The sequence below is a fragment of the Eulemur rufifrons genome, chromosome 15 (assembly GCF_041146395.1).
Source record: "Eulemur rufifrons isolate Redbay chromosome 15, OSU_ERuf_1, whole genome shotgun sequence".
In the NCBI taxonomy this organism is placed as follows: domain Eukaryota; kingdom Metazoa; phylum Chordata; class Mammalia; order Primates; family Lemuridae; genus Eulemur; species Eulemur rufifrons.
Genome location: NC_090997.1, coordinates 91,747,687 through 91,775,680, shown reverse-complemented (window position 1 = coordinate 91,775,680; position 27,994 = coordinate 91,747,687). Strand labels below are relative to the sequence as shown.

The 27,994-nt window shown below is 37.7% G+C and overlaps 1 protein-coding gene across 2 annotated transcripts in view; it reads right to left on the bottom strand.

The window, feature by feature from the left end:
* Positions 1 to 26,298, bottom strand: part of GRM1 (glutamate metabotropic receptor 1) — a 350,013-nt gene extending 323,715 nt beyond the window's left edge. For both annotated transcript variants that reach the window (XM_069488836.1, XM_069488837.1), the window contains exon 1: positions 25,599 to 26,298. In XM_069488836.1, coding sequence (XP_069344937.1) covers positions 25,599 to 26,298 — 700 coding nt within the window. The remainder of the gene's footprint in view (positions 1 to 25,598) is intronic.
* Between the last annotated feature and the right edge of the window lie 1,696 nt (positions 26,299 to 27,994).

Sequence of the window (27,994 nt, the reverse complement as noted above, 5' to 3'; positions counted from 1 at the left end):
GACTTTAGAGTAATTTTAATTTTGGATGAAATGACTTTCTCAGGAAAAAAAAATTTTTAAATGGAAAATGAAAACAAAAGCATCCTCTCCTAAAATTTTTTTTAAAAGTGTCCCCAGTCCCTTCAAATGTATTTAAAATATTAAAATCTGTATGTCTTTCAATATCCATGCTAGGAGTTGGGCTACAAAACTTCCCTATGTGCCAATTTTGTGTAGGGGATTACACTAGCACCGAGAAATTCATCTAAACATCACCCATCCTACTTATTAAATTTCATCCTTAACAACAAAAAATTGGCATAATTCTGTAAGCAGTTATTCATGCATTCATTCATTCAACATATTTCTTTAAAAATAGCTGATATGTGCCAGGCACTGTATTGGTCGCCAGTTAACACAGCATGAATAAGACAGGTCAGTTCCTACCTTTACTGGAAGCTTAGCCTGGGCCTGGATAAATCTGTTCCTTCCCATTCCTCTCTCTTCATTCAGCCAGCACTCAGCTCTCCCCACCCCCTCACACAGCCGCCACAATCACCACCACCTGTGCCCTGACCTCCATATCCACCCATGTATCTTCCCTGTCATATCAGATAAGAGAGACAACTGTTAGTGACACCAATAATGACACAGACATCCCAGACATCCCTCTCCTTCAACTCCCTAGTGCTTTCCTCTGGGGGGAAAAAAAAATGTACATATACATTGTTCTGGCAGTTGAATATCTGTCCTGTTCTTTCTATAAAACATTTCTGGTAGAGCATTAAAAGAGAAATATAGTAACATATATTAATATTGTGCTCAGTGTACATTGAATCTCCTAATGCCTCTTTGGATCTAAAGACTGTCTCTAAAGTCTTTCTTTTCCTTTCTCTTCTCCATAAATGTGAGAAATGAATTTCTATGTCTCCTGACATAAAATATGTCAGGCCCAACATTCTGTGGAGAGCACATAGAGAACTGTGTATGGATAGGATACTTTACTGTTGACAGATACCTTAGGATAAAATATAAGTTATAGAAAGTAAAAACTGGTTAGGAAAAACAGAGCTTGTTATGGAAAGAGCTTGCTACCTTCTAGAAAAATTAAATGTTATATAAGTTTTATAGATTAGCATACAATTAAATCTATTCTATTACCACCGTTCAATCTGAAAATATGAGAGAGACAAAATATGATACTTCCTTCTTGTTTCTTTCCTCAGTCATCCACAGAATGCAAATAATAAAAGAGTAGTTTGGGTATTAGTACTTATCACCTGGCAGATAATTTCACATCAGTTTAAGTAAAAAACTGATACTTTAACAGTAAATCAGGACACATTAAGCATCCTTATGCACCTTACAAGGTACAAGACATGTTGCCAGCAGCCCAACAAATCATAATTACATAAAATTCAGGGGAATTGCAAGATTCTGTAACTTATTTTCCTCTATTTAAGGAGGATTTAAAGAGTCTATATTAAGAAGCATGTCTTACTTTTTATCCCTCACATTCAATAACTGTTGAATTTAATTTAAATGTCAGAAGCAAGTCTTTAGTTGATTGAGATTTAGCTCAAAGGCTGATACTGTGTTGCTAAACAAAATTAGAGATTTTCTTTGAAAGTCCTATAAATGGTACTCTCCACACATTATGTGGAACCTCCTTATCTCTTCTGTTAAAAGTGAGGCAAACTCATGTATTAATCGTATGATATACACAGTGGTCCCCAAATCTGGCTGTGAAACAGAATTTCCTGGGGGGAGGAGATTGTAAGAATTCAAGTCCTAAAACACCATTCCCAGCATGTTTAACAATACCCCCAACCCCACCGATGATTCTAATCACATGTATTCGGGAATCACTGGTGGGGCTGAAGGAGCCCTGGGCTGAGTACTAGATTCTGAGATCTTCTGTGCCACAAAGAAATCACACTACCTTGAGCAGGATTCAGTCTGTCAGTCCTTTCTTTATTCATCCTCCAAGCATTCATAGAAAACAAACTATTACACTCTCCAGTTTTAAATTCCTCAGAGGGGTAGGGAACCTGCACCCTGGGGCCACGTGAGTGGTGCCTTTTGACTGAATCCAAATTTTACAGAACAGATCCTTTTATTATAAAGATGCTTTTATTAAAAGTTTAGATTTGGTCAAGGGGCAGCAGTCGGGGATCTGGAGGGCCACATGTGGCCTTGAGGATGCAAGTTCCCCACCTTTTTATTGCCTCATATAAAGTAATTTGTGAATCTGTTTTAAGCTCCCTATTGAATTGAATTCAGCAAGTATATATTTGAAAACATATTATGACCAAGCATAGCACAAGATCCAAATTCTGGGGACGTGTTGGACAAAACCTGAATCTTGCTTTTTGTGTTCTAAATTCTCAATAAATATTTTTGAGTGAATGAATTAAAAGAATGAATAGAGAAATAGAATTTGTTTACCCTATTTAAGTCTCAATTTCCTCAACTATAAAAACTATGTACAGAAAAGTACTTTTTAAACGAGGGATATAAAAGAGGTTTTATCTTGAGCCTAGTGATGGACAATTGAGAACTGTGTTGAGAACTACGATACTGAATCTTGGAGAAAGGATATCATAAGTGAATTGGCCATGTCTAGACACATACTTGTCATTCCTGTTATAAACATAAAACCTTGAGTTTATTCATTCAAAAAGTATCTATTGCAAATCCTTTGGATGGCAGACACTGTTCTGGGCTCTGGAAATACAAAGTGTCCTGTTAGTAGGTGAAGCTAACAAGAAATATGCAAAGAATTGCATACATGAGATAATTTCCAATAGTAGTAAACGGCATAACAATAATAAAACAAATCAATAGGATAGAATGTGAGGGAGGAAGGCTAATCTTTTAGATAGAGAGAGAAGGCCTTCCTGAGGAAATGACATTTGAACTAAGGGCTGAATGAAAAGAAGCAGCCAGCCACAAAACCATCTGAGGGAAATGGATTCTAGCCTGAGGAAACAGCCAACACCAAGACCTTAATTAGGGGAACAACCTTCACGTTCTCGAGATGGCAAGGAAGTCCATGGCTGAATGTGGGGAAGGATGGGGTGGGTGACGATAGATGATGCCAGTGCAGGCTCGCCCTTTACATTTGCAATACCAGACCCACTCTCTACCCCCTTCTTCTCTTTCTGCTTCTAGATCCTTCTCCCCATGGGAAGGGATGTGGACGTTTCAGCCTGCTTTCCAGCCTCCATCAGTGCCCCCGCAGCTGGAGCTGGGCATCTATAGGCTTTAAAGCTCCCCAGGTAGTTCTCAGGAGCAGCCAAAAGTGAGAATTGTTGCTCTAAGAAACAAATAAAAACTTAAGATATAAACCAAAAAGAGAATGAATTTGTGGCCCATAAAAGACTAAGAAAGGGGAATGTAAAATAGTAAAGTAAATACAATGTTGACAAAAGTTTGGCTACAGAAATCACCCCAAATCTCTAATTCCTTCCCTCAGACAAAAATACATATATATATTTTTTTCCTCATAGCTACAGCAATCAATTTAGTTCAACTAATATTTGCAGTATATGTGCGAGGAGTTATTATAGAAGCTATAAGAATCACAAGAAAGATAAGCTATAGCCTACCCAAGAAAGTTACAATCAGCACTGCAAATGTCTACTTTCAGCTTCATGATCTTGTTGCCATGACTTCAGTCTACCCCGACACTGTGCAGCCAGTATTTCCTTCCTAGTGCCCTTTCAGATGGCACCCTTGTACATAATAGAAGCCATTACTTTATATAAACCAAGATTATATAAGTATGCCTAGGAAATGATAGTGATGATGATTAAAGATGATCATCAGGGACCTTCAGGAAATGTTATGCATGTGTTCATAGCTAAAACACACTAAAAATTATGAAATAGGAATAACATTTGATGTCCTCCAACTGTCCTGTGTAGGACTGGCTCTCCCCTGCAGGCACCATTCTGCCATGCTCATCCTGAACATTTATCTGAAAACGCTGAGATTGTAACTGGTAACAGCTTTAAGTAATACACTTTCCAAAGATACTATCTTTTAACAGAAGCATATTAAGCACCCAAAATTTCCTGCATGAAAAGTAGTTAAGGGAGGGAAGCTGTTAAATGCCTAAGGGGCTCTATAGGCATCCCTCAAATTATTCTCTATATGGAACCTCCTCTTTTCCCCTCTACCAATAAATTCTGTGCTGGCTATAGTGGATCTCTGCAAAAGATCTAGGATGAGAGCACAGAGAGAAAGAAAGTCACTCCCAACAGAAGCTAACCAAAGTAGAATACACCATATCAGACCACCACTTTATTAGCCTCTATGTATATGCATATGTATTTTATTGAGTTCTTATTCTCATCTTGATAACTGCATGAGAATTAAGTACAATTATAATCTCTGGTTTGCAGATTTGAGGAGTAGGTTTAGAGATGTTGAGTGACTTGCTTAAAGTCACACAGCTTAATATGACAAAGATGGCATAAGAAAGCAGATCTGCCTGACTCCAGGAGCCTCCTTCTTAACCACTAATCCCCCTCCTTCAGGCCCACGCTTTCTATTGTGTGTCTGCTTGAACTTTACAAATGGAGGAACCAAAATTTAAAAGTCTCATTGCTCTCTTGGAAAGCCAAAGTCATTGGTAGGCCCCTCCCAGGAAGGGATCATCAGCATTGCTCTGTTACTAAGCCATTGAGCCTATGTGCCACTCCTCGTAGAATCACAGGTTCTCAGATTTGGGGGCTTACTTGGCCCAACCAAATGAGTCTAATATCTGAATTCCTCTTAAAAACAACAATAACAAAAAAATAAAAATAAAAAACTAAGAATCTCACAACCATGTGCCTGTAATCACACTATGGACCAGGTAAGAGAGGATGGCTTCTACGTGAACTAGTGCTATACTGGAAAATCAACTGGTAGTATGTACATTCTGCTTTTGAAAATGAGTCAATTAAGAGCATTGTCAAAGTTAAAAATGTAGTAAACTCCCCAGCACTACAACCTTAAAAATTTCCAGAGAGAGGCTAAAGATTTTCTTCCCCTTTACCCACTGAAAAAATCCATTGTTTATAGAAATATGGGTGTGTCTGTTTCTTTTTTTTTAATTACAGGATTTTTCTGGATACACAAAAAAAGAAGGCATGTCTTTTCATCATCATTTCCAGGACTTACACATTTAAAGGTTTTTCTAGAAGGATCAGATGTGCTTTAAAACAAATCAATGTGTAGCCATCTCTCACCCTCTTATAATACCTCCCTCTGTCTGTCACTATGCAGCCAAACAAGAGCGAGCTTTACAGTAGAACTGTCTTTTCCAGAGAGACACACATTTCAAACCATGAATAGAAAATAAAAGGAAGACCTAGTATGCATTTATTTTATTCTTTTCTGAAGTGGTAATAGGCTGGGCTGTGTGGTCCTCCTATTTGACAAGAACAGGTGTGTTGGATGCAATATGGCTCTAGGATCTGAATTTTTTTAAGACATTGCCTGACTCATGGTAATACAGTCTTTGCATTAGTTATTTACATTTTCCTTACTCATTTAAATAGGCCTTCAAAATGCTGACAATATCTAGCTCAAAACTCATAAGGCTGTTAAGTATCTTATTGGCTCCTTATACAGGAAATTATATAGTGATCAGACATTTGGGCTTTGGAACGAGACTGGCTGGGTTTTAACTCTGTGTCAGCCACTTGTTACCTGTGTGACTTAGAGAATCATTTTTAAACTTTGCAAAATAATAATCATACCTACCTACCTTATAGGGTTAGTGGAAGGACCAAATGAAGTAATGTACATAAAACAATCACACAGTGACTGGCACACAACAAATGCTCAATCAATGGTGCTGCTCAATCAATAACAGCTGTATTAGTCAGAGTTCTCCAGAGAGACAGAACCAATGGGGAAGAGAGAGAGACAGAAAGAGAGAGAGAGAGAGAGAGAGAGAGAGATGGATGAGAGGGGGTTATTAGGGAATTGGCTCATGTGACCATAATATCTGCAAGCTCAAGAACCAGGGAAGTTTGTGGCATGGCTCAGCCCAAGTCCAAAGGCCTGAGAACCAGGGAAGCTGACAGTATAATTCTCAGATTGAGACCAAAGGCCTGAGAACCTGAGGGGCCACTCGTGCAAGGCCTGGAGTTCAATGTCTGGAAACCTGGATTTCTGATATCCAAGGGCAGGATAAGAACGGGGTCTCAGCTCTAGTTCTATCTAGGCCCTCGGTCTACTACATGGTGTCTACCCACATTGGACAAGGGTGGATCTTCCCTACTTGGCCCACTGATTGAAATGACAATCTCTTCTTGAAATATCCTCACAGATATACCCAGAAATGATACTCTACCAGCTATCTAGGTATCCCTTAATCTAGTCAAGTTGTCACCTAAAATTAATCATCACAAAAGCAGACATCTGAGTTATATTATCGTTTATGAGTAGAAGATGGCAGGTCACATGGTGGGGAAAGGGGAAAGGTTGAGCAATTAACTGTCCAGTAACAGATGAGCATCAGTTGCACCATAAAGACTTTTTTTTTTTTTTAACACATTATGCAAGAGCCTAAACTTAGAGCAGGTTTTACAATATAATAACCTTAGAACTGTATTAGTTTTCTAGGACTTCTATAGAAAAGTATCACAAACTGAGTGGCTGAAACAACACAAATTTACCATCTCACAGTTACAGAAGCTAAAAATCTGAAATCAAGGTGCTTACAGGATTGGTTTTTTCTGGGGGCTCTAAGGAAGAATCTGTTCCAGGCCTCTCTCCTAGCTTCTGGTGTATAGATGCATGATCCCAATCTCTGTCTTCATCCTCACATGGTGTTCTTGTGTGCACGTCTCTTTCTATGTCCAAATTTCCCCTTTTTATAAGGATACCAGTCATGTTGGATTGGGGCCCACCCTAATGACCTCATTTGAGCTTGAGCACCTCTAAAACCCCTCTATCCAAATAAGGTCATATTCTCAGATACTGGGCATTAGGATCCCAACTTCTCTTTTGGGGGTACACAATTTAACCCATAACAAGAACAGATGGCAAAAACAAGAATTACATTTGAAACATTTTTGGAAAGTATATGTTTTAATATGTTTTTTTTCTTGAACCACTCAAAAAATTCAAGAGAAAATACTTTTTTAAAACTCTTAAGTACCACATTTTTGCCCAAATGGTATTATTATTGCATCAAGAATGTGCATCTCTTCATAAAGGTAGGGCACACTCAGTGTTTTAATAGGTTCTTCATAGAGAAACAGGAAGCCAAAGGATTTCAATACCATGGCCAGCCTAAGTGCCTATTAGATAACCACCATTTGGTTATTCATTCAACAAATATTAATATTAATCAAGCACTTTATGCTTAATGTCATGTCAGACCTTACAGAGATATGGGGGAAATAAGGTATGTGCCATATGGAGTGTTTTACCTGCACAGGAAGAGGTGAATTATGTTTCTTGTTTTGTATGCCTTAAAAGTTGATGAGGCATGGTCTCTAATGGATCCAGAATGTGTGTTCTCCAAGGCTGATTTCCAGGAATCCATGCATGCTATCAAGGAGTGACATAAGGTGTGATCTTGCCATGTCACCAATGGTGGCATCATGGCTAAGTGTCAGGTGGGAAATATGCCTGCCATATGCCATCTTTCACATGAAAAACAAGTCACATTTTTACCCAAGTGCCATCCCCAAGGTTATAACCATTCCTCTGGATTAAGATTTGGCCCTGATAAATATGAACAATAATCCCCAATTCAATAAATATCAGACTGAATTCTCCACTAGATAAATACCATAGAAAATTACACTGCAAAAGGCAGAGAACATAACCTCCCCACATGCAGAAGTGAAGCAAAGTTATCCATGCATGATGCTGGCGAGGACGGCAGCTTTGGGTGACAGGTGGCACGCCTCTCCGCCAAGAAGAAGGCGTTGCTCCTGGCAGTTTTTTTAACTGAAGCATGTGACCTAAGTAGTGGCATTTCACAGCTGAGAAACCAGCTTGTGATATGCCTTTTGCTTCACTGAGAGGCGGGCCACATGTCCACAGAGGCTGCAACTCTAGCTGCAAAACATTGCAATATGTTTGCATGCATCCTTCCTAAAATCAAATATTTATGTTGCTCTGGGAATGTAAATGGACTTTAGGATTAATGACATTTTTCCAGACAAACAAAGAAGGTGACTTCCTTACAAAGGTGTTACTTTCTAGCACAAATGCTACAAAAAGGAAAAAAAGTCCCAGAAAGGTGAGTAGGCAGGCAAAATTAAAAATAAGTCACTATTTATCAGTCTGCGGTAGAAATTTGCAAAAGAGGGTCTACTCTATTTTGACTAACATAGCAGATGGAAGACAAATTCAAATTCTAACATTCTTAGCACTCTGACATTTGGGTGCACGTTTCCAACCATTCTTCCACAAATTCTCTCTAGGTGCCTTCTACTACAGACAAATTAAACAGCTCGCCATTACCCATACACCTGTTAGCACTTTACTCAGAGCCCTTATTCACATGATTTTGTTCATGTGATATTCTGTTTCCATCTAGCTCTGCATTTGCAAGACTAGCTATAATTTAAGACTCAGTTCTAATGCCACTTATTCCAAGATACCTACCTGATATCCCCAGCTAGAAGTAATCAGTTCCTCCCTTGAAACTCTACACCCTCTCATGTTGATGTGGCAATAACCATGTCTCTATCTCTCCTTGTGGAATATAAGCAACGACAAGAACTGCAGAGTATCAATAAAATCTGGAAACATAGAGAATATTATTTTACTGTATCATAGCATAATATCTATATAATTTCTTATAGATATTTATGTTATCAAACTTTATTAACATCTGAACACTTGGATTTATTTTTCATACCTGATACCTGGCACACTGCTTAATGATTAGTAGGAACTGTATTTGTAGAATAATTTGATTAACTGGTTGACTGGTTGATATGAAGCTGAGGCTTGCCCTTCAAGCCAACCTACAAAGGCTAATGACAGAAGAAAATCAGATAGTAGGCAGATCATGTGAAGATCAGGAAATGCTCCAAGGACTGTGGAGAGCAAAAGCCAGGCTACAATGACAGTCATGCATCATGTAGTAACTAGCTGTGTGCAACCTCAGGTAAGTTCCCTAAACTCTAATTTTCCTTTTCAAATCAGGGACTTAGATAACATGTCTCTTTCAGCACAAAGTCTATCATTTAAAATAAATTCTGAATAGTCATGGCTGCTTTATAATTTTCAGAGAAATTTAGAGGACAGGAGGCAAATATTAACAGTGAAAATGAGAAAATAATAATATAAGCTATGGTAGAATATAATGCAACTAATTGTATTTATATAAAAGTGTACAGTTTCCCAAGTACTTCCACATTGGCTCATCTGGTCCTCAAAGGAAGCTTGGAAGAAAGGCATGACAGACTCTTCACAGATGAGAAGACAGACTTCATTGACTTGTCCAGAGTCATAGGGGTAGTTGATAGAGGAGGTGAGATCAAACCCAGGTCCTCCTGCTCAGAACACTTCCCACTGCACATGGGCAATGAAGTCTAATGAGAATAGAAAGTACTGGATACTAATATTTATACAAAGGAAGAGAATGAAAAAAAAATTAACATCTGGGAGTTTTAATTGACAGTAAATGTAATGATTTTTTTCCTCAGTTATCAGAAAGGTAAAAGAGTGATATTGAGTCTACTCACAAAACATACAGTTAAGTGGATTTTCTTGCTATATTCCAATTTTATGAGAAAGAAGCAAATAAAAAATAATTTATAAAAAATTCAGTAAAAATTCAAAATTTTCAAGGTTGTTGTTTTTTAGACATTGAATAAATAGCCCTACTACTTTGTTTCGTTTACATTTGTAGCACCAGGCAATAAGAATTGATGTAAAGCCCTGCAAGCTCTTGCATTATCAAACTCCTAACTAAGGCAGCAAAAAGGCATTTGAAACAAAAGCCCTCCATATTTAATTTGATTGAACAAATATTTATTGAGTGCCTACAGTGTGCAAAGCCCTGTTCTAATTGCTTGAGATACATCAGTGAACAAAACAAAACTAAGATCTCACCCTCTAGCAGTTTATATTCCACCAGGGGAGATATTCTGTTGGGGCAGGATATGGTAATGAGAGAAGGCATTCATGTAACCAGAAATTTGATTAACTACAGTGCTATATTCAGCAATTTTTCAAGTTAGCTTATGCATATTTTTGAGATTAAAAAAAGCTTTTATTGTAAGATTATAGTGAAATTAATCAGAGTTTGAACTTTATTCTGACTTTAATACAATGATAGTATCTGAGGACAATATAAAGTGTCAACATTTTTTTGTAAATCAGGATATTATGGGGGTACAAACATTTTGGTTACATGTAATGCATTTGCCTCACCCAAGCTAGGGCTACAAGCACACTGTATGGGGGAAGGATACACTAATGCACATTTTTAAAAATCATTGAGTATACGAAATGAATAGATAAATATCATGGTATAATTTTCTAAATATGCACATTTTGTAAGCCATTTTCTACCATTTAAGAGCATAAAACACTGCCTTTAGACATATATAAATGACTGTGAACACAATCCTTCATAAATGTATGAGAAAGCATATATAATACACTATTTAAAAAAGTGCATTATCAGAAAAGACCTCCAGAGGTTCGTTTATATCATGATCCAGGGACCAGCAGCATCAGTAGCCCCTGAAAGCCTGGTAGAAATGCAGACTCTCAGGCCCACCCAGACCTACTGAATCAGAATCTAAAATTTAACAAGTTCCCCCAGTGATTTTTATGCACACTAAAGTTTGAGAAGACTCCTCTAGTACATTCGCCTGCACCAAGAAGAGCCTAAAAATAACCTACTGAAAGGAAGAATATAAGAACTTCAAAAATTAATCACTCACTTGATTTTTTTTTCATTTTTTAAGAAGTAATTTCTTTTCAAGTAAGATTTTACTTTTAAAATGGCAGGTCAAGAATATTACATACTAAACTTTCCTTCCACATGTACCAACATAGAAGAAAAAGATGAAATTTGCCTTTTCATGGTTTCAAATCCTGCCTTTCTTGCCAAAACAAAGTGTAAATCATCCCTCACATGTATCAGTATATAGTGCCTCCCTCTACTCTCTGTGATTTAATGACCACCTATCAGCAGGATTGAGAGACATGGGGTGTCCTTTAGTGTCTCATCCTACATCAAGCTCAGTTTCCCAAGTTAAAGCATGCTGCCCATAGCACAAAGAAGAATGAAGTAGAAGACAGTATCCTAGGTATTGTGCCTACCTAGAACACACAGCAAAACCAGCCACCAGACTACAAGCAATTTGGGCCCAGAAGGCACATGAGGAAAACACCAGGTAAAGTTAGGAAGTGGGCAAAAAGCAAGCTCCCTCTCCATTTGTCACTGAGCAGTCACTTTACAAACAGATTTCTTTGTCCCAGATTTTATTTATTTTTATTTCAAGGATTAGAAGAGAGGAAAACAGGAAAGAAAGCTTACAAATTCACAAGTCCCAGTAGAGAGAGAATTTTTTAGCCAAAATGAGGCAAAACATCCAAGCAGAGCCTCATAGCAGGCCCCAGAGGGCACTAAAGGAGGAGATGACAGCAATGAGCAGAGCATCTGATCCAGGACTCAAGACTTTTCTAACTAATCTTAAGGAGCATGGTTCTTTTCTGTTATGTGACCAACACTCAAGATTCTTCTGTACACACAAGGTATATAGAAAATTTTTCTTCCATCTTTAGCATATTAAACTATGAATGTAAGATACCTCCTCCTTCCACAGTTTAAAAAAACTCTCAGCCTGTCATTACCATCTTCTTCATAACATATAGAAATTTCAGTAGGGACCTGTACCTACAGGGGGGTCAGTTCCAATTATGTATATTAATGTCCTGCTTCCTCCCAAATTAGAGTTGAGACATTTGACAATTATAAAAATATATAAAAATAATGCTGTTGATGTGAATTAAAAGAAGCTAATATCTACACACATAAGCTAGAATATTTTCTGTGATTGAGAATTAAATTTACTTTTGAGCTTCCTGCTGGGCAAGAGAAAACCAGAAAACACAATATTATCACTACCAATTAAGATGAAACATGTTAGCTCTTCAAGAGAAACAAATGGTTTTGTAGAATTAAAATCTAAAAAGAATTTGTTTACAATGGACTTTATGCAAGGGGAATTGAACAACGCAAGCAATATCTTCAACAAAAAAATACATGAAAATTATAAAGTATTATTTATATTTCCAATCCTTGTTCTGACCTTTAAGAAATGAAAAAGGAAAACATATTAACATGCAATTTAGAAAAGGCAATCCTTCAGGAGAAGCAAACAAAGTTAGGTATGTAATATTCTGGAAACCTAGTCTTATGCAGACAGGATGATAATGATCTCTCAGATGATGCTCTTAAGTAATATCAATTTCTTTATCTGGCCCTTTGAAAGGATCTTAATAAAGGATAATTCTAGTGTGTGATATCTGGTAAGCACTTGGTAGCCTATGAAATTAATTAAAGAAAGATTCTGTTGTTTTGGACATTGGGCCAGCAGGTGGCCAAGTTAATGAACTGTTATGAAAGCTGAAATTCTTTGCTTGTATCTGGGGGCTGTATGTTAAACTGAAGAAATATCAGAACTATATGAACTAACACTACTAGAAATCATGGTTTCTCACTTGGGCCCTCCAAAATCTGTTCTATTGGTATTTGACTGCTTCTTCTCCCTTTCCATTCCTCTCACTGAATAATTGAGAAGACAAAAGCTACCAAATGTTATTTTGAAGCCTTCTTTTCTCCTGTTCCCAAAACTTAACTACGTCACCACCCAGAGGGAAAGCTTCTATTCAAGGATGGCCTTGCCACGATTTTGTCTTGCTTTGTCAGCAACCTTGCTTTGTCAATTATCATCAAAATTCTCTTCTCTCCTCATTCTTTTTCATCAGCTTTTAAAACTGCTTAAATCTGTCCCATCCTGGATAATTTTTTCACTTAGAAATGCATCTCTCTCTCACTACCATTGTATCAATGACTTTTCCTTCTAAGTCTCTAGGAACAATGCTATATATTAGCAGCTTCCATTTCCTCTCAACATCTGCTCTTCCAATAGATTTAGAAATCAAAATATTATTGGAAAGGCAGATGCTAGGAGGAAGTGGAGGCTACTTGCTATCATCTGAATGTCCTCCAAAATTTATATGTTGAAACTTAATCCCCATTGTGGTGGTATTAAGATATGGAGCCTTTTGAGAAGTGATTAAGTCACTCTCATCCCTCATAAATGGATTAGTGCCTTATAAAAGGTCTGGAGGGAACTAGCTTAGGCTCCTTTTGCCCTTCTGTTCCTACCACCATGTGAGGACACAGTGTTCATCCCCTCTGGAGGATGCAGCAACAAGGTACCATCTTGGAAGCAGAGAGGAGTCCTTACCAAACCTGCTGGTGCCTTTATCTTGGACTTCCCAGACTCCAGAACTGTGAGAAAATAAATTTCTAGTGTTTATAATTTATCTACTCTCAAGGAGTAACGTCACCAAAATGGTGGCGTAGAAGCAATATAGCTTCACTCTTCCCCACAGAAAACCAAAAACAACTCTCCAGTGCCAAGATGATCACCACCAATATCCCAGAATTCAAAACTGAGGCTTTGGAGATTCTCAGGGCCACAATAAAAAAATATGAACAGAAGACAAAGGGAACACCAAATCAGAGATAAGTTTCAACAGCATTACCCTGAAGGAGGTGTGTTCATGCATCCACCGGGCATGAACCCCTAGCCAGTTTCCCCAAACAGCAGGGAACCCTCTTTATGACATCCCCCAATGCAGGATGGGCAGTGCTTTGAATTTGTTAGAGCTGTGGCAAACCTGGGCTTAGGGCACCATCTAGTGCCAAAGAGGAGGCAACAATCTAGAGCTAAGGGGACTCAACAGGCATACAGCACAGAACCTCTAAACACATATCACTAGAAAGACCAAACCAACCCAGACAATGAAGACAGAAATAAATAATCCTTTGATGAAAAGACCTAGACAAATGTCCATAAGAGACAATAGCAAAAAGGGAACCATGAACTCCCCAAATGGAAAAAGCAAGGAACCAGTGACCAACCCAATAAGACATTGATATGGGAGCTCTCAGATCAAGAATTCAAAATAAGAATTCTAAATAAAGTCAGTGAGCTCCAAGATAATTCAGAAATTTATCAGAGAAATTTAACAAAGAGGTTGAAATAATTTTAAAAAATCAAAGAGAAATCCTGGAGCTGAGAAATATGTTGGCTGAACTGAAAAATTCATCAGAGGGTGTCAACAGCAAAATTGATCAAGAAGAAGAAAGATCATTGAGCTCAAAGACAGGCTATTTGAAAATACAGAGGATAAAAAAGAAAAAAATGAAAAGGAATAAATAATGCCTAAAAGATCTAGAAAATAGGCTCAAAAGAGTAAATTTAAAGGCATTGGCCTTCAAGAGGTAGTTGAAAAAGAGCAAAGGCTAGAAATAATAACAAAAAACTTTCCAACCCTAGAGAAAGATGTAAGTATTCAGGTACTAGAAGGGCAGAGAACATCAAATAGATCTGACCCAAATAAGACTGCTCCAAGGTGTAATAGTCAAATTTCCAAAGGTCAAGGACAAAGAGATGATTTTAAAAGCAGCAAGAGAGAAGAAGCAAATAACATAAAGGAGCTTCAATTTTTCTGGCAACATATTTCTCAGCAGAAATCATACAGGCCAGGAGGGAGTGAAATGAAACATTCAAAGGGCTGAGGGAAAAAAAATTGCCAACCAAGAATACTGTACCCATCAATACCTATAGAATAGACAAAGACTTTCTCAAACAAACAAAAATTAAGGGATTTCATCACCAGCAGACCAGTCTTACAACAAATGCTTCAGATTTCTTCAATCTGAAATCCAATGAGACTATTATGCAATAAGAAAACTACCTGAAGGTATAAAACTCAATGGTAAAAGGGAGCACCCAGGCAAATTCAGACACTCTAATACTGTAATTGTGGTGTATAAATTACCCGGTCTTGGGTTTTGTTACAGCAGCAAGAATGAAATAAGACAGTACCAGTAGAGAGCACTGTTTCTATAGTCCTCTCTCTCTTTCCTGTCAGCTCTCTTTGTACCTGTTACCTTTTGGAAATTCTCTCCTCCCTTGGCTTCCATAGCACATGATTTTTTCCTAGTTCTTCCTCTTTATCTTTCTACTTTTCTGACTATTCCTTCTCCTTCCCTTTTCTGTATCCTATTTCTCATTTTCACCTTCCCCAAATTTCTGCCCCTGATCTTCTGCTCTTTCACACTATCTGCTCCTCCTTAGCAATCTCATCTACTTTCACAGTTTCAACTACAGCTATCTGCTGACAAATATCAAATGTACCTCTATTTCTAAATCTCTAGCCCATGGGATCTCTCAACTATATTTTCCAGTAGTACCACAAACTCAACTAGTCTAAGATTCATTTTTTCCCAATCTGTGCTTCCTCCTTTATTCCATTTTTAGTCCTACAAAATAGAAACCTGGGCGTTATCCTAGATTTCTTTTTCTTCTTGACCATATAACCAATCAGCCACTAAATCCTAATCTCCTGGTACATAGCTGTCAAGTTCATTCCTCCTTTCTCTTCCCATTGACGCTTTCTTTAGTGAAGCTCTCATCATCTCTTGATTAAATTTATTAATTAATTAAAATGGCTTTTCCTCCACCACTACCCGCAACCATCAATGGCCTCTCAACTTCCAATTTCACTTCTTTTCTTAACCTGTTTTCTCCAAAGCTTTCAGGGTGCCCTTTCTAAAATAGAAATCTGATCATGATTTCTTCCTGCTTAAAATCCTTCATTGGCTCACCATGCTTACAAAGTGGAGTTTAAATTGCTTGGCTTGATAAGCATGTCTTGTTATAACTTAGTTCTTTCCCCCTTTCAATGTGATCCTTTCTTACTCCTTTTCCCAGAACATATACTCCAAAATTAGCAGTATACTTAGAGTTTCCCAAGTATATCCTGTTTTCTATGTTAATACTTTTACTCATATTCACTCCTTTGCTTCCTTCTCTTATTCCTGTAATGAAGGGGGACTCAAATATCACCTCTTCTGGGATACTTCTACGAGGTTTCCCTCACTTCTTTCCCTAGCCTAGAAAGAGCTAGTTGAACTCCTCTCTGTTATCTACCTCATACCTACTCCTATGGTTGCATTTAACAAACTGAATAGTAATCACTATATGATGATAGAAGGATTACATTTCATCTACCTCTGTTCCTCAATGACTATTGCAGAGTTCAGTGCAGAGAAGGTGCTCACTAACGTATATTTAATTAAGACAGAAATCTGGACATGACTTCTTCTTTAACAACTAAGTAATACCTGTTTATCAAAAAATAAAAATAACAGATAGTATACCTATGTATCCAGGAAAGGGGATATTATTTGTTTATTTTAAGTTGTTTTCACTATTTCAATATGCTCATTTCACCTTTTATTTTTTATTTTTTTAATTTATTTATTTATTTTATTTTTTTTTCTTTGCCTCGTCAACCCTGGCCTACCATTTCACCTTTTAAAGTCTTTTGTAAACAGTTTCACCTCTTGAACATACTGTCAGCAATTTGTTGATCCTTTTTTTCTGCCATTTATAACAAACAAATTATAAAATATGTTACAGTATCATGGAAAACAGAATAAACCACCTCAGATTATCTTATCTAACAATATCTGTGAAATAAGCTGTCCATCCAAAGGACTTTCACATAGGTCCACATGTTATGGGTGCAAAAGTCAAATATGTGTTGCTTAACATTAGCAAATCAGCAAGATATACCTTTTACTTCTTTATTTTCACAACCTCACCCCAGAACTTTCCTGTACTTATTTCAAACAGGATCATTGGGCTAAGAACACCTTCTTAATTAATGTTAGAATAACCTGACAACAATAATGACATCTTGCATTTACCTAGCACTACACAGAGCACTGTCATACCTGGTCTGCACAATAAATTTAGAGGATTGTTTTTTGTACATTTTACCATGATGGCTCTTTAAGCATGGCTAATTTCGTGAATCTTTTCAGTCAATCCTATCCCAGACCTCTAGAATCCAACCCAAGCCACCCTTTTATGATTTCCTCATCCTTATTCACTCTATACCACTCCTAGTTATTTGCTGTAGAGATGGTATCACAGAGATATCTGACAAAGTGTGATCTCCCACTGTTAACCACAACCCTCACAGAGAAAGAATCCTTTCTTCTTTTAATAAGGTGTTTCTTTCTGAACTTATTTTTCTGCCCTAAAGGTGTTGGAGGAAAAATAATTAATTTATAATCTCTTCAAATAGAGCTTCATGTGGAGTAGTCACTCTAAATTGGAAGTTAATTTTCTCTGAGAAAGGAGGTTGATTCCAAGATGGTAAGAAGCACAAATATAGAGTTGCTCAAATACATAAGAGGAATCAGATCAGGTGAGAAAATGGCTTGTTCTAGACTTCCCAGGGAAATGTGGAGAGCAGATGAGTTGGGAGCAAAAGAAGTTGAAGAACAGAAGAGGCTCCTATTTTTCAGAGGCTTTCTGGTGCTTAAGAGTTCAGAGATAAAAACACTTCTTGGCATTTCAAGGTATCAGACTGTGGTCAGGAGTGGATGGCTGAAGTGAAGTCAAAGAACACAGAGTTGAGGTAAAAAAAAAAAAAAAAAACTATGGTGATAGGTATTGATGGGTTAGACACATGAGTGTCGGAATCACCCAAAACTAAGGTAAGAGTGGAGACTAAAACAAGGACTACCAGTGGTAAGAATGAGCGGCTAAATGATAGCAGCAGAGTCAGGAAGAATGTAGCTGACTAGATAATATGGACCTCGAATGCATAAGGGTGGAACATGTGAGTTAAAAAGCAAACAAACAAACAAACAAACTTTGGTTAAGAAAGTATCTAAAACAAACCTAAATTAGTCCTGGCTTTGCTACTAATAAATTTTATGGTCTTAAGCAAGTCATTTTCTTTATTTTTTTCTAGACCTTTGTTTTCTCATTTGTAACACAAGAAAATTTCCTAAAATCTATGCACTTTTATCTTAACCATGAATTTCATTTTCTTCTCATGTTAGTAGATTTAGGGATGAAAAATATATACCTGACTGATTGATTTCTTATGCTTTCTCAATATTCATCAGATGAGAATAATCTATCTCTTTGGTGGTAGTTTGGCAAAAGCAATGCAAAGTATTTATATATACCATCTCCTTGTTCTCTGAAATACTGCTGTGAAGTATATAACATGGTAGTGATTATCATTCTCATTTTATAAATGAAACTGAGAGGTACATACAATATTTCCCATAGTCTTTTGTGCATTTTTCAAAAAAGTGATTAAATGTGTTTTTATAAGCCATGAGCCTATAACTGCTTATGTATTTCTATATCTCTTCCGATGATTATCAGACCCTTGAGGATAATAGTAATCATGATAGTAACAATAATAGTTCTCAATATGATATTGTTATTTTAATTTATGTGTCCCTAGCACCAAGAAAAGTGTATGGTGCATAACAGACACATGTGTTTTTAATAAATTTCTTTATTAGAAGGCAAATAAGTTACTTGGTAATCAAAGAATTTCTGCTCCCCAAAATCTTATGCTTCAATCACCAATTAAGGCTTTTACCTGAATCATTTAGATAATTGTCTTGAATCTCCAATTTGTTGGCTATGAAGTTAATAAAATAGATAATCCCAAAATTGATAAATGGAGATTTCTGAGCACCAACTTTCTGCTTGAGCAAATAAATTCTCATCATAACATTAAAGCTTTATTTGGTACTATAATGCCTTAAGTTTAAAAAAGCAAAGCCTCTTGTGAGACTGAAGATAATTAAAATGATAATTTCTCATGTAAGTTAAGATTTAAAATATTGTAGATATTCATAGAGAACAATTAAATGGGAAAAAGAAGTAAATATTTCTACAAGAATTTGGATTCTAATGATGAGGCTTTGTTGGATAAGACAGCAACATAATTTTGACAAAGCTTTATGTCTTGTCTTGATTCTGGTTTTCAACTACAGCTTCTCTGAAAATTAACTATCTTTTCATATTGAGATGCTTCTTCCAACATAATATCAGAACAGCATGTGCTATGAGTTTTTCAGTGGTTGTAGATGCTCACTACACTATTCTGTCCTTGACTGTGGTCCCCCAAACTTTTGTGGTCCTACTAATCTGTATACTAAAAATATGGCTTTTGATAAGTCTCTTTATGATGACATCACACGAGCCACTGCCCATCAAGTTATTCAAAATTCATAAAACAGTCATTGCATATTAGCTCCATAGATCACTCGGAGAAAAATTTTAGTGCCTGAAGAAGAATGACAACTGCCAAGCCACAAGATAAAAACACAAAATAGAAGCTACTAGCACCACCTACACTATGCAGGCCAGCTTCTTATAAAATTTGCTGCAGGACAAATATAGTAATAGAGTAACAGTATGGCAGAAGAATCAAGAAGAGTCCCACTTCACTCAAAGTAATAAATGTCTATTTTTTCATCTGTGTGTTCACCTTAATCTTACGCACATAATATCTGTTCAGTAAATACTGATTAATAATTTAAAAATGAGTTAAATAAGTCTAGCCAATATATGAGGAAAAAAAAAACAAAGATCAAAATTCAAAGATATGGCAATCTGAGGCCATTTGGGGCAGGAATAAATGGCATTATACTTTACAACAGGCTCCATGATTGCCACTGTATCCCACCACATGTAACAATTTATATTCATGATTACTTGGTATATTCAGGGGAAGTATCTATTAAATTGAGTACTGTCTTTAAAATAAGTTGGGGAACTATACAATAGCATTTGCAAAGATCACATTATAAAATGTTTTAAATGTAAAAGGTTGGGCTTTAGAGGCCAACTCTCAAGTATGAAGTATACATGTAGCTCAGCAAGAGAATCAAGGTCATGGGTAAACAAGGTATTACTTGGATGTGAACATTTTTTAAAATAACAAATAAAGTACTTTATAACTCATCCCTAGCTATTCTTTTGTCCACTCGCCAATGCTTGCTAAAAATATGCGTTCTCTTGGCCAAAGTTCATATCAAATTGAACATATTAAATGTAAGCATTGATGTTTAAATGTAAAGAATTATGAGTTTGAAACCTATGCATCATAAACCTGTTAATTATACCAAAATTCTCCTAATCATCCTGGATTGCAAAACTGAAGGTATATTCAACTCTTCTCTCTTTGTTCCTCTTTGCTATACCAAATTCTTCCATAAATGATTCTTTGGGAGTATTTTTTATACTCTCCAGTTATTTTAACAGCCTAGTACTTAGCATTCTACAATAACTAAACTTTTTAAGTTGGTTTTCTCCTTTCCCATCCAATGGGTCTCCCCTACATATTTCAGTAAAAATTTGCTTTAATTATCATTGAATGATGTCAAACTCTCCTTGGACATATTTTTTTTTATTTCTTGGCACATGATTCAAGATTCTCCATTGCTTGTCCTTCATGTCCATAAAGACTCATGTAATCACAGAATATTAAAACTCACTCTTGTCTTCATCCTTAGTTCCTGTCCATACTCTTTACTCTAGCTAAGCAGACCTTCTTATTTTTCCCAGAATGAGGACACTTTCAACACTGCTTCTAACTTTTACAAATACTATATTCTCCTCCAAAAAAACATTAGCCAAAATTCCTTTTCTCTAGCTTTTCTCTAAATAATTACACCATTAATATTCTCTTTCAGTGTTCTCTAAAATTGTATACACTCATATTTTTAAATATCTATACTGCAATGATTGTTTTTACTTATTTTACATGTAATCCAATTGTACTCCCTTTAGAGTGTAAACTACTTAGTAACTGAGACTAAGTCTTCAAATTTCTTATGTACAGCTTTTTGCAGTAAATCTTCATTTAGAGCTATCTATTGTCATGGCTTTTCATTTAAACTATTTACAGTTGTTTATTTATCTACAAGGTAGTATGTTCTCAGGATTTCATTACATATATTGAAACGCAAATAAGACAGAATCAAGAGTGAAGTCCCATAACCCTTCACCAGCAAACTACATACTGGTTAACTCTGGTGGTCACTCGTCCCAAGAACACAAAGCTGGGATGCTAAGATAAATTAGCAGAATCCCAGAACTAATGGATAAGCTTGAATGGCAGATTTAATCTAATAATTTCACATGTAAAAGAAAAACAATAACAATATTAATAACTGGAAAGCACAAAAGGAAAGAAATATGGCTTAATTGCAGCATAGAAATTTTTAAAAGACTTTGGGATACTAACTGATCTAAGATCTACTTGAGTCAGCTATGATGGTGGAGAAACTGAAATTCAGGACATATGGGTGAAGAAACTGGTAAGGTACAGTATAAAAGAGAAAAGATTCATTGATGACAAACGTCACATGGAAGGGGAGTTTGTATTGTTTTGGATGACCCTCAGTCATGGATGGAGAATTGGTGGAAACTTCAAGGAATCCGTTTTAGGTCATTATATAGAAAAACTGACTGAAAGTCAGGTGTAATTCTGCTTCTGAATTTAACTCCTATATTCTACAACTCTCTTTAAAAACCCTGCACGCAATCAGAAAACTGTGAGCATAGGCAATCATGTAACAGTGGTGTTTTAAGCATTCCTAATGGGTTGGCCTGAATAACCTTTCACACTCCTGTACATTATTATATGATATAATACAGCAATTTATTCAGGTAATTTCCTGTGAAATAGGTTGCAATCAAGACAAGAAAGGTATAAAGTTACAGATGCATAAATAGGAAATATGATGTTTAATAGATATAAAATTCTTATATGTAATTGCATTAGTTAAAGTAATAGTTAACTTGTGTATTTATGACTTAGGAGGATAGTCCTCCGATGCTATTAGACTTTTAAATTAACTTTTACATTAAACAGAAAAAATCATTTAAAAAAAAAATCAGATTTTGAAAAGAAGCCAAAAAAGGCCAGTTTTATATAAAATTTAAGCAAATGCCAAAAAAAAAAATTGCACCACAATGAAAACCTAACTGTAAACAAAAGTCCACCTTAAAGTGAACATTTGCATAAAGGGGGGAAGCAGCATCACTAGACCCCTTATCATATCAATACTCATCTGACTATCAGAGACAAAATACTAAGACAGAAAGACTAAAACAAATGAAAATGTATCCAATGGAAAAAAAAAACTTTTTTGAAGCTATAAACTGAAAGAATATTCTTTGTTGGACTTGTTCAGTGGTTTGAATTTAATCAACTAGAACCATTTTTAAGTATTGTTTCCTACAAACTTTCAAAGTGATAAATTTGATTTTTTGATGAGGAATCTTCATTTTATCAGAAGAATGAAATACAGTGTCCTTGGCCGAGATATTCTTCGCAGAAGTAGGCTATCTCTATACTCTATACTTAGCAAATTTAAAGACTCATATTCTAGGTGAGCAGCTTGCTCCAAAGTACATTTGAATTTTATTTGTGGATAAGGCTCTATTACTTCAATACTCCACCTCCCTCTTGACAGATCCATCTTAACATTCCCCTAAGGAACCAATTATGAACAATTTCTGGGGAGTCTATCACAGGTAACTTTATGTGCACTGATTCTCTTTTATGTCAGGTAAACTGGCAGTTGTTATGGCCAGAGGACAAATGTGGTACAAATGATGTGATAGAAGATTGAAAAGAATGTAAAAGAATATAACAACTAAATTCTAACTGGTTAAAGAAAAAACCAGAAATACTTCCAAGCTATATAAATATAAAATAATGTTAAAAACTGGGGCATTTAAAAAAATGTGATTGTAAAGTCATCAAAATTAACTACAGAAATGAAGGTACAATAGTTCAGTCACTTAGTGCTTTCAATGTTAACTATACTAAGTTAACTTCTAATATAAGAAATGGTGATAATAAATTGACTAGGAAATGGCTGATTTGGAAAGGAGAGGTGAAGGTCACTGGAGGTCCCAGAAATTTCTAAGTTCCAAATTATCAATATCCAGACAAACTTGATTCCTTGCTGAATATGCTTACATGCCAGAGACAACATTGATATGTGGTCTTAGCTGCTATTTGACAGGGAACTGTCACCAGTAGGTGACCCCATCAGTCTGGGAGCAGGAAAATTACTAAATGATCTAAGAAAGCGCCTGTAGGCCAGTACACAACGGGTCCCTGAGAAGCAGGAGGGCAAAGCCTCAGAAAAAAATGAATTTTCAGTTGGAGTTCACACAAAGGAGCTTACACAAAATATCTTTGCAGATAGAATAAAATAAAAGCAATTTAGTTTTCACAGATGTTATGTTTGGTAAGAGAAGTAACTAGTTTTCTTTGAGAAGAAACAAGATATTATATATAAATGGCAAGGTGAATGGTGTAGTCTCTTGTCAATAAAATAAACACCAAAGTTAGCTATGATGCCGTTGTATGAACACATTCCAGTCTGGAATCAATTTGTATAATACTATAGAGACATTATCTCTGCCATACAACACCAATCAGAAGGAAGACAGAAAACATAATAATCCAAACTAACACATGGGTGAAATTGTAATATGAGTCCTTCCTCAAGGAGATCAGCAAACAGAAGTCCAATTAATTTTCCAAAATCATAATTCTAGTTCTCAGAAAGCACCCAGTACCAGCAATTATTTTCAGCAATGTGATGCAATTGGAAAACAGATTGAAGGGAGACTTCTACTCTCCTCTTTCCCCAAAATAAAATTATCTTATAATAAAATATGAAAAATAAAACTACTGTGTAAAAATGATGAAGTATTACTTCTTTCTGAAAGAAGAACGTACACTTCTAGTGTCAATTATTCAGCTCAATAAGGGAGAATTATTAAATATTTAAATAAATCACATCCAATCTATAATTGCCATTCTCTTTGGAGAGACCCATCCAATGCTGATATTCAATACATTTTTAACTTGTGCTTTCAGGATGTTCCATCTAAGCACGAGAGGAAACCATATTAAACATTAAAAAATGTAGGAAAGATTAATATTTAAACATTAAAATGTAAGGAATTAACATCTGAACTTAATTTTGTGTCTTGAAATAGTAATGAGTTTTGTTCGAAAAGTATGCAGTTCATGAATAAAAATTAAGATTCAGAAACCTGAGTCAGTTGTTGGAAGTCACAACATCACAGCAGAGTTTTTTTCCCCCCCCAAAAGTTTGAAATTATAATGTGTAATTCTACATTGTTTTTGTTTGTTCCGAATTTATTTATTTACTTTTTAAATTAAAGCATCTATTTTCATTAACAATAGCCATATAGCCACGTCAGTTAGAATGCTTCTTAATTTCTATAATCAGACTTCACACCACTAACTGAATATTGTGGAAATAGTAAAAGAATATAAAGCCATGTCTATGGCCTTTTAACAAATAATATGATTTTAAGAAATATGAATGCAGCAGTATCATCAAGATTCTCTTCTATATGCCAGCAAATAAATGTGAATTGTCCTAGATGTAAATCTATTACCAGGGCCTCAGTTTCTTCATAAACCTACTGAGGGAGTTAAGATGATGAGTTAAGTAGATGAGCTCAAAATCTCATTTTATCCAAAAATCTATATAGCCTAAAGTGAAGGGAATAAAGAAAATCTTTGTATAACAAATTCTTTGAGAATTCACATGTACATGTCTTTGGAAAAATCAAAGCTTTTAACCGTAGGTAAATATATTTCATTTTAAAAAGCCATTTTAAACCTGATATCTGCTATCTTTTTATTAGCAATTTATAATTGGTCTAACTTTAAATTCTAATGTGCAAATTCATTGTGTTAGAAGAAAAAGATCAGACACTGAACTTAAATTCAAGAGGTCATCAGGGCTATTTCATATAAAACAAGATAATTCTTGGGGGAGTGAGGGAATCTGGATAATTTTAGCATATGAAGTAAGAAGAAAATAAATGGTTTACATTATTTACTTTTCCATTGTAACTAAGGTACTCCAGAATTTAAAAATACGTGTTTCCAATATGCTGAGGGAGATGGCTCCATTAATCCTACATTCACAGGGAAGTTTTACATGTGTAACAAGGGGCACAAGAGGACAAAGAAACACCTTCCGCTGTTAGAGACAAGATAAAGCCTTCAAGCCCAATTTGTGAGAAAGTGACTTTTTTTTCCTAATCACTCACACTGGATTAGCTCATTAAGCCTGGACAGTCATAGCCAGTCACTGAAGGGCAATATAACACCTTGAACAATAAGCCTTCCAAACCAAACTCAGACTGTGACGGCAAGCATCTAAGTCAAATCTAAAGCTGGACACTTTGCATGGAGAGTTTGATATACTTTCAGCTGCTACTATCCCTAGAAATACCATGGGATACAGTTTTCTACGCTATAATCATAAGGAAATGAGGATAAAAGGCAATGCCTGGGTGGGCGTGTACTGAGAAGGGTAATGTCTGTTCCCCACAGTGCCAGAAACAAACAGGAATGATACTACGATCCCAGAAGCACATCATGCAATGCCCTGCCTTTCTCAGTATCTTTCTTTCCCAAAATATAATGCCTACCTTCCGTGTGGACTGCAGAGACATACGTCCAATTGTAACGCTTGACTATGTCAAGCATCGCCCTTGCCTGCAAAGTATCAGAAGGGACAACTCTCAGGAAGTATTTGTACAAAGTTTTGTCACTCAAGTCGATGCTTGTAGCTGAATAAGCGATTTGGGGGATGTCGAAGAGCTGGAGCAGGTTCTGCACTTGAATCGCTACGGAGCTGGAGCCGGGACCGATCACACCCGCGATGGGCTTCTTAGTCCTGCCTGGGGGGAGGGACTGGCCATCAGGCAGGCACCGGTTGAGCCCATCCTTTTCATCTCGAATGGAAATCAGAGAGTCCCTGATGAACTCAATGCTCTGTTCCAGAGCCACGGAAGAGTGCCAGCAGGAGTCCCGGATCTCACTGCCCAGAGTGATGTTGGGCAGGAGGACCGGGTCCGCGTTGATCTTATCCAACGTGTGGAACATGGCCTCCACCCTCTGGATGCCATACTGCTCCCTGATCTCCCCACACTTCCTCTCGGGCACCTTCTCAGCCGGAGGCTGGTGGTGGACTGAGAAGAGAGCCCCAATGATGACATCTCCGTCCATTCTGGCCACCGATCGCTGAGAAGAGGCTCCGGCCAGCAACGCTTTCCTGCCGGGGCTTCTGGGGAGAAGGGACATCTCCAAAAAGATTGCCGGGAAGAAAACCAAGAGGAGCCGGACCATTGTGGTGAGGACGAGGTCCACAGCCTGCCAGCCGTGTTCCCACGCTGGTCCCGCCTGCAGGCTGTGGGCGCTCACCGCCAAGACGCCCGACGCTGCCTCTCGCGGCTTGGTCCCCTCGCCAGCCCTGCTCGTCCAGCGCCTTCGCCGCCTCCACCTCCGGCTCCCTCCCCGCCGCCACCTCCTCCTGGTCCTCCACGACACACTGGAGGCGTTTTTTAGCGGAATTCGAATCCCGGGTTTTCACCGATGCATCAAGGTAAATTGATCAAGAGTACAATGGGCGTCGTGTTGGCAGCGGTGAGCTGGACGCTGCTGACAAAAGACAGAGAGAAAATCAAAGCCCTGTCACCAGAGGACCTGAGTTAAAACTCTGGGGTCAGTGATCTTAACAGTTGTCCCGTCCATTTCGTTTCAGCACATCCTGGTACAGGCTGCAGGGGCGGCTTGGGAGGCAGCTCTGGTCAACAAGGAAGGTGGTGTGTCTATCCCCTGACTCCTCAGCGGTCCGGGGCAGCGCAGAGCCCCACGGACCTCCTCCAGCCTCAAGTCACTGGTCCCCAAATACCTATCGTGCTTTCTGACTTGGTGGGCGCCAGGCCAAGGGAGACGAGAGGAGAGGAGGAGCTAGGTCATTCAACCCAAGAGAACTTTCTGAATTTGAAAAGATCAACTTTTTCCCAGAAGAAAATTTACATACTCATTTAAAGGTGGAAGCTCTACTTTAAAATAAACGTGAACAAGGGGTGCACCTTTTACTTTAACTTTGAGGGGATGAAGAGACCCTGACATACAATCCAAGCAGTAAATATACATTTGCCAGCTTGAGGAAAATCCACATTAGTTACTAAGGCAACGACTGGTAAAGTCTTCATATGTAGGAGTTTGGTATGTTTCCCCCCTAAGAAGTCAGGCTTACTGTAGATGTTCAAGGAGAAGGGGTGCAGACAAGGTAACTTGTTTCCCGCAATGGGGGAGGGGATTGGAGGGGCTCCTGCACTCGCCTAAATCCGGACCTTTTGGCTCTTCCTAGTTGCTACCAAGGAAACGGAGGGGAGCTTCCCGGTTGCTCTCTCCGAGGCAGCCTGAGCCTTGCCGCCTTCAGGACCCTGGACAGAGCTGGGTCCAGCCGCTGAGGCACTACCCCGCGGGGCCTGCAAGGGACGCTTTGAACAGCGAATGGCAATTCCTTGACCCCTCTTTGCTCTTTCAATCTCCCTCCTCCGCGATCTTTAGACACCCGCGCGTGCACACACACAGACACACACCCCTCCCCTCGCTTTTCCACCATCCCTCCACCCTCATTCTGTTCGCTTCGCACAGCTTCTGCAGGTACATTCTCAAACCCAACCGCTTCGGGTACAGAGGCGCCAAATCTCAGCCGCCTGCGGGGCTGAAGTTGGCTCCCTGTCTCATTCCTTCTCGGCTCCCTTTTTCAAGGCGAGAGTCGGACGAAAAAGGGGCTATGGGAGCGGGTGGGGAGAGCAGAGGAGGTGAAGCAGGCACAAGGAGGAACACAACCCAGGCACCCGTGGGTCCCAACGCTTCCTGGGGATGCAGGACTAAAAGAAATAAGCGAGGATGCGCCTGGGACCGGGAGGGAAATCTGATAGATTGGGACTTTGGCTGCCGTTGTGGGTGGGTTTCACCGCGAGGAAGTGTGCGCTCACCTGAGTCTGTCTGGAGGATATGGACTTGA